At 33.0% G+C, this 16,465-nt stretch overlaps 1 protein-coding gene across 1 annotated transcript; it reads left to right on the top strand.

The window, feature by feature from the left end:
* Positions 1–9,185: 9,185 nt before the first annotated feature.
* LOC144375883 (olfactory receptor 5K16) lies at positions 9,186–10,139 on the top strand. The gene has a single exon (XM_078041316.1). It carries the CDS (start codon positions 9,186–9,188, stop codon positions 10,137–10,139), a length of 954 nt encoding a protein of 317 aa, XP_077897442.1.
* Positions 10,140–16,465: the final 6,326 nt, after the last annotated feature.

Here is a 16,465-nt window from a genome sequence, read left to right as displayed (position 1 = left end):
AGGAATTTGGAGCCCGACCCCACAATATGTAGATCAGAGCCAACTTTTTCTTCTATCAGACGCAGAGTCTCTGGGAATTACAGTAGATGGGGTAGAGAGAGAAGATGGGAGGGGAGGAGAGGGGAGGGAGGATAGTAGAGGATAGGAAGGGCAGCAGAATACAACAGACACTAGTATGGCAATATGTAAAACAGTGGATGTGTAACCGATGTGAATCTGCAATATGTATATGGGGTAAAAATGGGAGTTCATAACCTGCTTGAATCAAATGTATGAAATATGATATGTCAAGAGCTTTGTAATGTTTTGAACAACTAATAATAAAAAAATATGTAATGGCAAAAAAGAAAACTATCCTATTCACTATAGCCTCAAAAAAGAGAATGTTTAGGAATCAACCTAACAAAAGAGGTGAGAGATATTTACAATGAAAACCATAGAACAGGAAGAAACTGAAATTATCTTAGAGGATGGAAATGTCTCCCATGGTTTTGGATAGAAGAATTAATATTTTCAAAATGGCCACACTACAAAAAGTACTATACATATTTAATGTAATTACTATTAAAATCCCAGTTATGTTCTTCATAAAAATAGAAAAAGCAGTCATAAAATTTATGTGGAAAAATAAGAGGCCCAGAATAGCCAAAGCAATCCTTAGTGAAAAAAGTGAAGCAGGAGGCATCACAATACTAGTCCCTTAAAGTTACACTACAGTTATAGTAACAAAAACAGCATGGTATTTGCACAGAAACAGACGTAAAGACCAATGGAACAGAATAGAAGACACAGAGACACACCCACAAATACAGTTATCTAGTTTTAGACAAAGGTGCCATAAACATAGATTGGACAAAAGGTAGCCCCTTATACAAATGGTACGAGGAAACTGTAAACCCATATGTAATAGGATAAAATTGCATCCCTACCTCTCCACCTGCACAAAACTCAACTGAAAGTGGTTCAAGGACATATGCATTAGACCAGAGACTCTGTGTCTAATAGAAGAAAATGTATGCCCAATTATCCATCCATCCTCAAAAAGAGGAACTGACTTCCTCAACAAGACCCCTAAAGTGCAAAAAGTAAAATCAAGAATCAATAAATGAGATGGATTGAAACTAGGAAGCTTTTTCTCAGCAAAAAAAAATACATTCAAGAATGTGAAGAGAGGGGCTGGGATTGTGGCTCAGAGGTAGAGCACTCGCTTAGTATGTGTGAGGCACTGGGTTTGATCCTCAGCACCATATAAAAATAAAACAAAGATATTGTGTCCACCTATAACTAAAAAGTAAATATTTAAAAAACACAAAAAGAATGTGGAGAGAACCTACAGAATAGACGAAAATCTTTGTCACTTACACCTCAGATAGAACATTAATTTCCAGCATTTACAAAGAACTAAAAAAACTAACACTAAAACACACATATACACACAAACAAAACAAAACAAAACAAAAAACCCCAAAACCCACTCAATAAATGGGCAGAGCAACTGAACAGTCACTTCACAGAAAAAGAAATACAATCGGTCAACAAATATATTGTAAGAATGTTCAACTTTTCTAGCAATTAGAGAAATGCAAATCAAAACTACACTGAGATTCCATGTAACTCCAGTCAGAATGGCAATTATCAAGAATACAAGTAACAACAAATGTTGGTGAGGATGGAGGAAAAGGAAACGCTCATACATTGCTGGTGGGACTGCAGATTGATACTACCACTCTGGAAAGCAGTATGGAGATTCCTCAGAAAACTTGAAATGGAACCACCATTTGACCCAGTTATACTACTCCTCAGTATCTACCCAATGGACTTAAAATCAGCATCCTATATTGTCTCAGCCACATCAATGTTTATAGTAGATCAATTCACAATAGTGAAGCTATGGAACCAACCTAGGTGCTCTAAAACAGATGAATGGATAAAGAAAATGCATACACAATTGAATATTAGCCATAAACAAGAAAGAAATTGTGGCATTTGCTTGTATATAGATGGAACTGAAGACTATCATGCTAAGAGAAATAATCCAGTCCTATAAAACAAAGGCTGAGTTTGTAAACTTTTTTGGTTAATAAAGACGAGGGCAAAGGGGAGTAAGCACCCTTTTGTCTGCCATCCTTCTGTCTACACCTTCAATAAATAAATAAATAAATAAATAAATAAATAAATAAATGAAACAAAGGCTGAATATTCTCTGATATACAGATGCTAATACACAATAATGGGGATAGAGGAGAGGGAAGAATAGAAGTTCATTGGATTAGACAAAAATGAATGAAGGAAAGGGAGGGGGAGGGGTATTAACAAGACAAGTAGTAAAACTTAGACATAAGTTTTCTATGTTTGTATATGAATACACAAACAGTGAAACTCCACATCATGTACAACCACAAGAATTACATCTTAATTAGAATGTTATACTCCATGCATGTATAATATATCAAATTGCACTCTACTGTCATATATATCTAAAAAGTATAAACAAATTAAAAAGCTGACACATCATTAATCAATGAGTAGAACAAGTGGAAACACCACTCCATTTGAAAATAATCATTTTCATCATTTATATTCAAACTATTGCAGTAAAGAAACTATTGCCAGGAGTGCATGAAAAAGATGTCATGGATATGGTTAGTTTTTTATTATTATTAAAATACTAGATACATTATGAATTTGCATACAAAGATTTGATTGGAATAATGTCAATACTTAAAAATAATGGCTGAATTTAGGATAAATCATACCCAGTGTTTCAAATAAAAATAGGTATTGTAAATTTGCTGATCCATTCTCCAGTGACAATTATTCATCAAATACTTAAAAAGTAATTAATGTATTTGTATGCAAGTGTGGTTGATATTTGGCTAAGTGAAACATAACTACTTTGTAAAAATAAACTATGCCATACAGATAAAATTTTGATACATGCTTGAGATATTTTTACTTATCATATTTTATTCTGGGAAAAATTATATAAATTATATATTAAAATTTTATGTTTATAAAAAACTTGATGGTAAATTTTTTCATCTTTGTAATGATATTCTAAAGAATGTTGTGAAGGTTAGAACCTATTTTGAAGATCAATAATGTGCACCACTTTCTTATTACTTTGTAAGACTGTAATCAGACAGTATGCTAACTTACCAAGTGAATGTTAGAACAGCCTTTTATAAGTTAGTGACTGATATTTAAAAGAATGCATAATTTTCTACATGTACCTAAGGATGTACTTTCTATGTCAATGAACAGGTTTGTTAGGAAAGGAAAATCAAAGATGTAATAGAAAACATGAGGAAGAGATATAAAAATAAAAAATATTATCACAGAAATCAGAGGAGAGAATGAGTTTCAGAAATTGGTCAATAGTGTGAAATTGTATAGTTGATTTATTAAGATAACCATGGACAAAATGCTTCAGAACTGGTAATTAGGAAGTGAGAGGTAATGAGAGTAGTATCAGTCAACAGATGGGTGGCAGAAGGGGAAGCAGCTACAGCTAACCCTCCTGACTCCTATTCCTAGCATGTGTCCAGATTCTGGTATGTTGGTTTATTTTGCATTCTGTGAATATGCCTTATGTGTTTAGGCATTTATTCTTCAAACTTTATTCCTGCTAATCAGTTTATGATGCTGTGCCACACATTTTCTATCTATTGAAATTTGATTAATACCTCAAGAATCATAGGAAATGCTACTTTCTGATAATGTCTTCCCTTAGACCTTGAAGTCCTAATAAATGTTCCCATATATCTTGCTTGATGTTTTATATTTTAAGAAAAAAAAATAATTTTATTTTTAAATTTATTTTTGATTCATATATAAAACATAAAAAATCATACATATTACTGGGGTAAACACTTTAAAATACATGCATATATTGTATAATGCTTAAATCAGATTAAACACATCTATCTCTTCAGGCAGTTATCATTTCTATGTGATGAAAGCTTTCAAAATCCTTTCTGCTAGCCTTTTGAAATATACAGAATTGTTATCTAGAGTTGCCAAATATGCAGTATCACATCAAAACTCCTTGTTCCTTACTGTACCTCATTGCCCATTGATCAACATTACCCCATCCCTGTTCCACTCCTATAAGTATGTATAATTGCTCTCTATATAATTGTGTAAGTCATTTTACAATGTAGATTGGGAACTCCATAAAGGAAGAAATATTCAACTATGCAAATTCTTCTTCAATCCCACTCCTGCCAGTTCACACAATATCTGATTCAATGGCTTGCCTGTTTATGTTACATTTTATTTAGTTGGAATCTCCACAAGAAATCCTATTTGCATTATTGAGAGTCTATTGTTTTCTAGAAATCTAGATGTTTGCTTTGAGTAAAGCCAAAAAGAAAATAAATCTATCTGAGAATAAATAAAACTTGACCATGTAGATCAACTAAAGATACAAATGGATCCTGACTCAGATCTCTTTGTATCAGAAGGACTGGAATTATTCTTACAGATTAGAAATTTGAGAATAAATTCATGGTGTGAATCAGACCTCACATTAAGATTGAATGGATTGGGGCTGGGGATGTGGTTCAAGCGGTAATGCGCTCACCTGGCATGCTCGGGGGGCTGGGTTCGATCCTCAGCACTACATAAAAATAAAAAATAAAGATGTTGTGTCCACCAAAAACTAAATATTAAAAAAATTCTCTCTCACTTAAAAAGAAAAAAGATTGAATGGATTTAGATAGAGGAATAGTCACAGAGAGCATTTCAGATAAGAGTAGAATCTGAGTAAATATGCAGGATTGAAATCTAGTATATCAAATGTAAAGAGGAGTGATGAGGAGTTCCCAGAGATGAGTTCAGAAAGAAGAACTGAAGAAAACAAAGTAATAGGTGATGGCAAACCCCATCTATGGAGTCCTTGGAATCCAAGATAAAGAACAGAGAATTTGATTATAGGATAATAAGCAATCAGCAACACTTGTATTGTGAAAAAGCATATCCACAGTAGAGAAAGGATGGAGACAGGAGACCAATAAAAATGGCATCGTTGATGGTAATGGTTTCAGAGTACAGAAAATGTGTGTGTGCGTGTGTGTGTGTGTGTGTGTGTGTGTGTGTGCTTTTTTTTCATTTTGACAATATTTTAGATAAATTTTTTAGTTTCTTTCTGGTTATATTATGTTCCATAAGTGAAACTAAAGAAATACAATATCAGACAATTTATCTATGGGGATTTAGTCAGATTCATTGTAGGAAGTAAAATAAAGGAATTCAATAGAGGTTGATCACACCACTTTTGCTTGTTTTACATAAATCCAATCTCTCTTCAAATCTCCATTCAACCTCCACTTCAAGTGATTAAAATGAATCTTTTACCTCAATCCATTGTAGTATTCAAGTAAACAACATTTGAGAGAGAGGGAGAGAGGGAGAGAAGGAGAGAGGTGGGGAAACAGGGTTGGAGGGAGGGGTGGAGAGAGAAAAAAATCAATTGTTTGAAAAACGAAGATGATTCATAAGCCAATTTTAGTGACGGCAATTTGATTTAATCTCAGAATCTCAAAATTCATACTCCCTTAACTTATTTATTTGATTTACTGGTATTAGGGGAACTGTGCCTCTTGGATTAGGAATCTCTGTATGGTTACCCTGGTGCCAGTGCCAAGGAAATCCCCTTAGAATCAATGGACAACTTTAACTTGGCTCTGAGACTAACATCATTATTGTCACTGACCTATGAGAAGAGAAGTTATTCTACATTTTCATAATTATTCCCCAATGTTTTAAACACCAAAGATTTTGTTCATAATTTTCCTAATTGCAATATATATATATATATTCAATGAGCTTGAATAGAATATTTCAATAAACTCAGAATAGGAGGATGGATTTCTAACTTATTTATATTATAAATGAGGAGGAATACACATTTCTGTAAAACTCTTCAGTATTTTTTAATTGTTTTCAGATTTTGTCCATTTTATTATCTATTTATTTTTCCTTCTCTTTGAATTGAAGACCTATGGAAAGAAATAATGAAACTCAGTAAAGGATCATTTTGTCAACTCTGAGTTCAAAGGTACCATAGTTTAATCAGAAAATATACAGGTAAGTATGCCAGCAACTCTGTAAAATAATTCTGGGCTATATACTAAATATGATTCATAATTCACCTGAATGATTATATTTTTCATTGGTGAAAAAAATGCATTTTCACTTATATTTTTTAAATTTATTTTTTAGTTGTAGTTGGACACAATACCTTTACTTTATTTATTTTTATGTGGTGCTGTGGATCAAACCCAGGCCTGGCACATGCTTGGCAAACACCCTTCTGCTGAGCCACAACCCTAGCCCCTTCATTTGCATTTTGATAAAATGTCCTCTAAATAAAAATGTAATTAATTGAAATATAAACTCTTTTTTGAATTCCACATAGTCATTTTCAGTTGATTTACCATTAGGTGTTACTAAAATATTAATTAAAAGCAGCATTTTTATAATTTTATAAATAATTTTTAAAATATTGTAATTCTGAGTAATATTTTAAAAGTGTTTATATGCCTAAGAAATAATGTAGAATTAATTTTATTTGCTTGATTATAAGCCATTACTAATAAAACTTAAAAAAAACTTCATATTGTGTGAGTAAATAGAAAAACAGCACATAAAATTGAGCATAGAAATTAATAACAAACAGCGAAATATTAGTCAAAATGTGTTTTGTGAACATCATACTTTAATAACTATTGTAGGATCTCTCCAAAAATGTCTATCTGAAGGATGCTAAATCTAAAAACAGCAATTTCTGGAAGAAAGATGATCATGACATTTCTTTAAAACATGAATGCTTCTGTACTTGAAACACTGTAATATTATAGTCAGCAAACTATAAAATAAAAATATAATAAATTTGGATGATCCTTAACATAAATGTGTGGCAGATCAGGAGTAAATAAATGAGTTTGCAAGTGTAATTAAACATGAAATATTAATGGGATGCAATGAAAATGAAGGCTTCAGTTTCTAGAAATGTTTGAAATGGTGCAAGTCAGGTATATAACATGAAGAATACTATGCACACTTTGGAGACTTTTTCAACAAATCTCATAATGTTAAATATGCATATCGAACACTTTAAAACTAGAGAGAGAAAGCTTTAGGACAAATTGATAAGTAAGAGTAATAACTCCTTCAGAAATCTGTCCTCCAAGATAAGAACAAGATTCTAAATATGTTATGATGAATAAAAAAATATATTTAACTCACATTTTATATTTTTTCCCTTTGAAAAATTAAATAGATTTGCTGGGCATGGTGGTATATGCCTGTAATCCCAGTGGTTTCAGTGGCTGAGGGAGGAATATTGCAAGTTTGAACCTAGCCTCAATTACTAAGTGAGGCCCTAAGCAACTTAGCAAGACCTTGTCTCAAAAATAAAATACAAAACGGGCTGTGATATGGCTCAGTGGTTAGGCATCCCTAGGTTCAATCCCCAGTAACAAAAATCAATCAATCAATAAATCATTCTTTCTTTAATATATTTCTTAGTGTCGTTGTCTAGGAAATATTGCCAATATAGAGACTATATTTTTTTAATTCACTGTGATTCTGCAGTTTTTTTAGGAGAGAGAGAGAGAGAGAGAGAGAGAGAGAGAGAGAGAATTTTTTTTAGTTTTCAGTGGACACAACATCTTTATTTTATTTTTATGTGGTGCTGAGGATAGAACCCAGTGCCCCACGCATGCCAGGTGAGCACGCTACCGCTTGAGCCACATCCCCAGCCCAATTCTGCAGTTTAAAACAGACATTTAGCTATTCAAATTTTCAAAAGACCAATTTAATTTTAAAATTTTATACTTACCATGGCATAATATTTAGGACTTTTTTCTTTCTTTTTTCTTTTATTGATTCTTTTTAGTTATACTTGACAGTAAAGAAACATAAAATTGTTTTTACATGAATTATCAAATCCTCATGTATAAATTAAAGGTCAATATATAATTTGCTATCTCCTAAATTAAAAGATAAATTTCTTATGACAACTTCCTCTAGAGAAAGATAAATGCATGATAGTATATAAATAAAATATGTCATATATAAATACGTGACAATATGTAAAGAAACACATAACAGTGTATTCATCTTTCTTTAAAGAAAGTTACGATAAGAAAATATCTTTTAATTTGGGAAATGGCAAATTATATGTTGACCTTTAATTTATACATGGGGATTTGATAATTCATGTAGAAACATTTTTCCACAATAGGACCTCACAAAGATATTTTAAGACAATTCCTATGTACACAATCAATGATTGTGAATTCTCTCAAAAGACTGGTCATGGTGTGAGTATGCTACTGATCAGGACACAATGTAGGGTGATTGGAAGAAAAGGTGCTTCCTCTTGATACATATAGTAGTTGGAGCTGCTAAATTAAACACATTCTGCTTATAATATTTTTTATTGGTTGTTCAAAACATTACAAAGCTCTTGACATATCATATTTCATACATTAGATTCAAGTGGGTTATGAACTCCTATTTTTACCCCAAATACAGATTGCAGAATCACATCAGTTACACATCCACATTTTTACATAATGCCATATTAGTAACTCTGTTGTATTCTGCTACCTTTCCTATCCTCTACTATCCCCCCTCCCCTCCTCTCACATCTTCTCTCTCTACCCCATCTACTGTAATTCATTTCTTATAATCTTTTTTAAATTAATTTTTTATTTATATAGGACAGCAAAATGTATTACAATTCTTATTACACATATAGAGCACAATTTTCATATCTCTGGTTGTGTACAAGGTATACGCATACCAATTTGTGTCTTCATACATGTACTTTGGATAATAATGTCTATCACATTCCACCATTAGAAATCTGTCTGATAGGACAGAGGGATGAGAGGGGAAGGGAGGGGGCATGAAGTTAGGAAATTCATTTCTAACTCCGTGCCCCCTCCATTCTCCTCTCTTCCTGTATCTTATCTAGAGTTTTTCTATTCCTTCCATTCTCTGCCTCCCTATCCCACTGTGAATCAACCTCCTTATATCACAGAAAACATTCGACATTTGCTTTTTGGAGATTGGTTAACTTCACTTAGCATTATCTTCTCTAACTTTATCCATTTACCTGCAAATCTTAACCGAGTTTCTTTATGATTTCTATCACAGCACAGAAGTCGGAAATGCCAAAGGCAAATCATTCCATAACGACTGGATTTATTCTCATGGGGTTTACAGATCACCCAGACATAAAGGTCCTTCTGTTTGTGGTGTTCTCTGCCATCTATCTGGTCACCATGGTGGGAAATCTAGGGTTGGTGGCCTTGATTTACATGGAGCGCCGTCTTCACACACCAATGTACATCTTCCTGGGCAACCTTGCTCTCATGGATTCCTGTTGTTCCTGTGCCATCACTCCCAAGATGCTAGAGAACTTCTTTTCTGAGGACAGAAGGATTTCCCTTTATGAATGCATGGCACAGTTTTATTTTCTCTGTCTTGCTGAGACTGCAGACTGCTTTCTTCTGGCTGCAATGGCCTATGACCGCTATGTGGCAATATGCAGTCCCCTGCAGTACCACTCTCTAATGTCAAAGAAACTCTGCATTCAGATGACTATAGGAACCTTCATAGCTAGTAATCTGCATTCTGTGATTCATGTAGGACTTCTATTAAGGCTAACTTTCTGCAGGTCTCATCAAATTGATCACTTTTTCTGTGATATCCTTCCACTCTATAGACTATCTTGTACTGATCCTTTTATTAATGAACTAATGATATATATTTTTTCAATGCCAATTCAAATCTTTACCATTTCCACTGTTTTGATCTCTTATTTTTGCATTATTATTGCAATTTTAAAAATGAAATCCAAGGAAGGGAGAGGTAGAGCATTTTCTACTTGTGCATCCCACTTTTTCTCAGTCTCAATATTCTACATTTGTCTCCTCATGTATATTCGGCCTTTTGAAGAAGGGGATAAAGATATACCAGTGGCAATCTTTTACACTATCGTAATTCCCTTATTAAACCCTTTTATATATAGTCTGAGAAATAAGGAGGTGAAAAATGTACTAAAAAATATTCTGCAGTCTTATAACATTCTTAAACAAACTTCATCCCCTGTAGCTAATTAATTTTTATTTATTAAAATGTTTTCATAAATAATGAACATAGAAAAGAGAAATACTGTTTTACATGAAATATCTTTAAGCCAGTAGATTATATTTATTAAAGGCTATATGATAGAATTTCGTTATTGTTTGACAAATTTTAATCCATTTTAAACAACCTGAGTAAATCAAGGGAAATTCAGTGGTCACTGTTATTGCTTACTCGTCTCATGTAATTATGTCATTTTATTGTTACAAGTCTTACAAAATCAAAATAGCATAAAAATTAAATATTTAAAGAGAAAAAAGAATCTCCTTTGATTAATATTATCCAGTTAATGGAAGAAAGTTTCTTTCGATTCTATGAAGTGTTAGAAACATTTACACTTCCAAGGGCAACAGTTTAGGCGATTGTTTTTGGTTTTCAGAAAAATGGCATTGCAGACACTTGTAGCTAGTACAGAGGTACTAATTAGAAATTATAAACTAATTGTAGTAGTCTATACTTAAAGTAATGAAGTTTTATTTAGATGTTTCCAAGAATGGAAAAAGAATGGAATGAGAAGAAATAAACATGAATATTTTATTAAATAATTAACAGTGAATTATAGCAAATTAGATAAGATCTAGTTTAACCTGAGTATAATTAAGATTGTTTTCATTCCTAAAGGTATCAATCATGTTATACATTTTGCAATATAAAGCAACATACCATTTACATATCAAGCAGTTAGTAAAAAAACTTTAAAACATTTTAATGAGGATTCTGTTTTATTTTTGACATTAACTAATAGTAATAGGTACCCAAATTATATGTTTATTAGACATTTTTACCCCTATGAATTGTTTATTCATTTTCTCTACCTTATGTTTTTAAAAGTTATTTATACCAGCAAGTTCAAGGAAAACATTCTAAATTTTTACAAATCTTTGTGGCAAATAATTTCTTTCTGTGTTGAGGTTTTTAAAATTTTTGTAATGTTTAAAATTCATAAATATTTTCATTTAAAGTACTCATGTTTATGATTTTTACTCAAGTGATATCTTTAATGCTTTCTTGTCTAATTTTTTTCTTTAAAGTCTATTGTTGACCAGTATTTTTTTTCTGTTTTCTCTTTTGTTCCATATCCTCATTATTTTACTTCTGTATATTTTTGATAGTTTAAAATTTTTCATGTTTAATTGATTGAACTTTGAATTACTTTAGTATATGGCATAAGTTGAAGTTGTTACTTTATTTGGACAGTTCTTCAAAAATAATCCCCCAATTATTTTAATTCAGATAAGAACAAAAAGATTCTTTTAGAAATCTGGTTATTGATTCAATTTTTTAAAATTCTTAAATTCTAGATAATTCTGGAACATAATAAACAAATAATGATGCATTATATATTAAAATATATGATCAATCTGTAACAATTAAAACACCTAGTTTTAAATCAAGAATGAATACACAGATCAGATCAGTGTAACAAATCAGATTTTGCAAAGTAAATGCTCACCTAAAACAAGAAGGGCATCAAAATTCAGCAAGGAGAAAAAGATTGCTCATTGGTCTTGGGTCAGCTAAATATATATTGATCTTTTCTATTTGTGTTAAAACTTATAAGATCTCAGTTGTGCCTTCAGAGATTTTTATCAACAAATTTTCATTTTTATTTATTCATAGCTTGAGTTTATTTTTTGAATTTTTTAATATTTATTTTTTAGTTTTTTCGGTGGACACAACATCTTTGTTTATATGTGGTGCTGAGGATTGAACCCGGGCTGCATGCATGCCAGAAGAGCACGCTACTGCTTGAGCCACATCCCTAGCCCCCATAGCTTGAGTTTTAATACATGACATTGAAGCAGGATTTATTTTAGGATGTTGTGAAGTAAGAATTACAATTTGATTTTGGACTAGTAATTAGTTCTGGAAGCATTTATTAACTAATTATTTCCTTACTGATTCTCATGCCTCATTTGAATGTGTATTCCAATAGAATCACATGTGCATATATACACAGAAAGTTTGTTTCCATCCTATTTGCAAAGCAAAAACCAGACAATACTATTGCATTCACTTTTATCATGGAAGATTGATACTTAAAAAAAACACATAACAAACTACTAAATAACAAGATATGATTGGGGAAGACTCTCTTGCTTCTAATACATTTCTATTAAGGATCCAGAAGGGGCTGGGGATGTGGCTCAAGTGGTAATGCACTTGCCTGGCATGCATTGGGGCACTGGGTTTGATCCTCAGCACCACATAAAAAAATAAAATAAAATAAAGATGTTGTGTCCACTGAAAAACTGAAAAATAAATATTAAAAAAAGGATCCAGGAGATACATATAAGACATGTAAATTTTCTCTTTATTTCTATGCGACTATGTTTAATGCTTTTATTGGATAAATATAGTTCTACATAATAGTGGGCTTCATTTTAAACAAAATCATACATGCATGGAATGTAATTTACTCCATTTCATGGCTTTTAATATTATACTAAGATGATTCAGAATGTATATCTCCAACTGTGTTAATTCACCTAATCTCCGGATTCATATATCCAGTTGCCTACTTTACAAGGTAACTTGAATGTTCCAAAGACATATTAAAATACAACTATTGAATTTCCCCAAAATTTTGTCCCTCCCATGTCTTTTTTTTTTTTTGGTCATTTCACAATTTTTTCTTTAGTAGGATTTTTTTTCTATATAAGTTGTTTGATGTTTTAAAATGTTACTGTAGCAAACAAAGGCTTTCTCACATTGCTTACATTCTCAGGGCATCTCACCAACATGAGTTCCTTCAAGTGAATAAGAGAGACTAAATGTAGTGAAGGATTTCCCACACTGCTTACATTAGAAAGGTTTTTCTGTAGAATGAGCTAATTCATGTATATGAAAGTAAGCAGGCCTTCCCACACTGTTTACAAGGCTTTTCTCCTGTATAAAATTGTTCATGTATGTGAAGGTAAGCGGAACTAGTAAAGGCTTTTCCACATTGTTTGCATTTATAAGTCTTCTCCTCATTACGAAATCATTCATGTATGTAAAGGTAAGAGGAATAACTGAAGGTTTTACCACTTTATTTACATTCATAAGGCTTATCTCCAGTATGAATTAGCTTATATCTTTGAAGGCAAGAGGAATGATTGAAGACTTTTCTACATCAAAATGTGGAAACATCTATAGGTGTCTCTCCAGTATGAGATTGTTAATATTTTTGAAAATACATGGGACAACTGCACCCTTTTCCACATGTCAGGCATTCATATGGTTCATTTATAGTGGGCACTGATGCTTATCATTGAACACTTGTGCAAGAAATTAAAGATGTTCTGTTCAGTTTAAGTTTATATGGCTTCCTTCCATCCTCTTCATTCTCATATGGTTTGTTTGCAGAGTAAGATATAATGTGCCTTAGATCTCTCCCAGGAATTGTGATCAGATTTTCCCATTTGTCTCCTATAGAAGCCAGGTTGCTAATGACTTCCTGCATCACATCTCTGTAGAGATTCTTTGGGGAAGGATCCAGCAGAGCCCACTACTCCTCTGTAAAGTTCACAGCCACATCCTTAAAGGCCACTGAATTCTTGGACTTGTGAGCAATGGATGCCTGACTTGGGGAGCCTCCCTTGTCTTCTTTATTGTAATAGTAGTTTCCTTCAACCAACTGGGCCAGTCAGAAATTAAAAGTAATCCTCCATTTTCTCTCCCCTCAAACCAAACTTTCAAAACAACTGTCAACTTCGTCTCTGAGATAGTTCTTCAGTATGCCAAATCTTTCATCCATAGTATACACACACAATTCTTTCTCACCCAAACAGTATGAATAGCTTCAAATTTGTCTACTTGCTTTGCTGATTTTATTTCTTTCAAACTTTTGTCCAAATCCTAATTATTGAAACAGCATTTCCTAAAAGGTACATCTCAAAATCTGTAGTCCTCTGCCCACTGTGATCCATATCTTTCAAATGCAACCACCTTCTAAAAATTTTCAAGCAATTTCTTAGTCATATTTCTTAAAACCAGTTATAGACATATTTATCAAATTAGTTTATGAAAAATTAACATTAATGAAATGATTAATTAATCTAACACCTTCCTGTTTCCTTCATCTTTAATAGGATAATGTGATATTGGATAACTTGATAACCAGTTTTTATTAGGGACAAGATATTTATAATGCTTGTTTCCCATGCTTAATATTAAAAATGATAAATACATGATTTCTGCGTTGGCTCAGCTGGATTTGTTGCGTGTCTGTCAAGAATCTTTCAAAAAAAATCACCACATTGAACAACTGCGTTTTTATGGGTATTTTTTACTATTTTTTTCTTTTTTTTATTGGTTGTTCAAAACATTACAAAGCTCATGACATATCATCTTCCATACATTTGATTCAAGTGGGTTATGAACTCCCATTTTTTACCCCAAATACAAGTTGCAGAATCACATCGGTTACACATCCACATTTTTACATAATACCATATTAATGACTGTTGTATTCTGCTACCTTTCCTATCCACTACTATCCTCCCCTCCCCTTCCCTCTCATCTTCCCTCTCTACCCCATCTGCTGTTGTTTAATTCTCTCCCTTGTTTTTTTTCCTCTTTCCCCTCACAAACTCTTACATGTAATTTTGTATAACAATGAGGGTCTCTTTCCATTTCCATACAGTTTCCCTTCTCTCTCTCTTTCTCTCCCCACACTCATCTCTGTTTATCTTTTCCTCATGCTCTTCTTCCCTGTTCTGATCTTAGTTGCTCTCTTTATATCAAAGAAGACATTTGGCATTTGTTTTTTAAGGATTGGATAGCTTCACTTAGCATAATCTGCTCTAATGCCATCCATTTCCCTGCAAAATCCATGATTTTGTCACTTCTTAGTGCTGCATAATACTCCATTGTGTATAAGTGCCACAGTTTTTTAATCCATTTATCTATTGAAGGGCATCTAGGTTGATTCCAAAGTCTAGCTATTGTGAATTGTGCTGCTATGATCATTGATGTGGCAGTATCCCTATAGTATGCTCTTTTAAGGTCCTCAGGGAATAGACCGAGAAGGGCGATAGCTCGGTCAAATGGTGGTTCCATTCCCAGCTTTCCTAGAAATCTCCATACTGCTTTCCATATTGGCAGCACCAATTTGCAGTCCCACCAGCAATGTACAAGTGTACCCTTTTCCCCACATCCTCGCCAGCACTTATTGTTGCTTGACTTCATCATGGCTGCCAATCTTACTGGAGTGAGATGGTATCTTAGGGTGGTTTTGATTTGCATTTCTCTGACTGCTAGAGATGGTGAGCATTTTTTCATGTACTTATTGATTGATTGTATGTCCTCCTCTGAGAAGTGTCTGTTCAGGTCCTTGGCCCATTTGTTGATTGGGTTGTTTAATTTTTTGAGTTCTTTGTATATTCTGGATATTGGGGCTCTATCTGAAGTGTGAGGAGTAAAAATTTGTTCCCAGGATGTAGGTTCCCTATTTACCTCTCTTATTGTTTCTCTTGCTGAGATAAAACTTTTTAGTTTAAGTAAGTCCCATTTGTTTATTCTTGTTTTTAACTCTTGTGCTATGCGTGTCCTATTAAGGAATTTGGAGCCCGACCCCACAATATGTAGATCAGAGCCAATTTTTTCTTCTATCAGGTGCAGAGTCTCTGATTTGATATCTAGCTCCTTGATCCATTTTGAATTAACTTTTGTGCATGGCGAGATAAAGGGGTTCATCTTCATTTTGTTGCATATGGATTTCCAGTTTTTCCAGCACCTTTTATTGAAGATGCTATCCTTTCTCCATTGCATGCTTTTAGTGACTTTATCAAATATAAGAAAGTTTTAATTTTGTGGATTGGTCTCTGTGTCCTCTATTTTGTACCACTGGTCCACCTGCCTGTTTTGGTACCAGTACCACGCTGTTTTTGTTACTATTGCTCTGTAGTACAGTTTGAAATCTGATATCGCTATACCTCCCGATTCACACTTCCTGCTTAGAATTGCTTTTGCTATTCTGGGTCTTTTGTTTTTCCATATGAATTTCATGATTGCTTTATCTATTTCTACAAGAAATGCTGTTGGGATTTTGATTGGCATTTTGTTGAACCTGTAGAGAACTTTGGGTATTAACATTTTGATGATGTTGGTTCTACCTATCCATGAACAGGGTACATTTTTCCATCTTCTAAGATCTTCTTCTATCTCTCTCTTTAGGGTTCTGTAGTTTTCATTGTATAAATCTTTCACCTCTTTTGTTAGGTTGATTCCCAAGTATTTTATTTTTTTTTTTTTGAGGATATTGTGAATGGGGTGGTTTTCCTCATTTCCATTTCAGAAGTTTTGTTGCTGATAAAGA

This window comes from Ictidomys tridecemlineatus, chromosome 3, assembly GCF_052094955.1.
Source record: "Ictidomys tridecemlineatus isolate mIctTri1 chromosome 3, mIctTri1.hap1, whole genome shotgun sequence".
In the NCBI taxonomy this organism is placed as follows: Eukaryota; Metazoa; Chordata; class Mammalia; order Rodentia; family Sciuridae; genus Ictidomys; species Ictidomys tridecemlineatus.
This window is presented reverse-complemented; position numbering and strand designations above follow the sequence as displayed.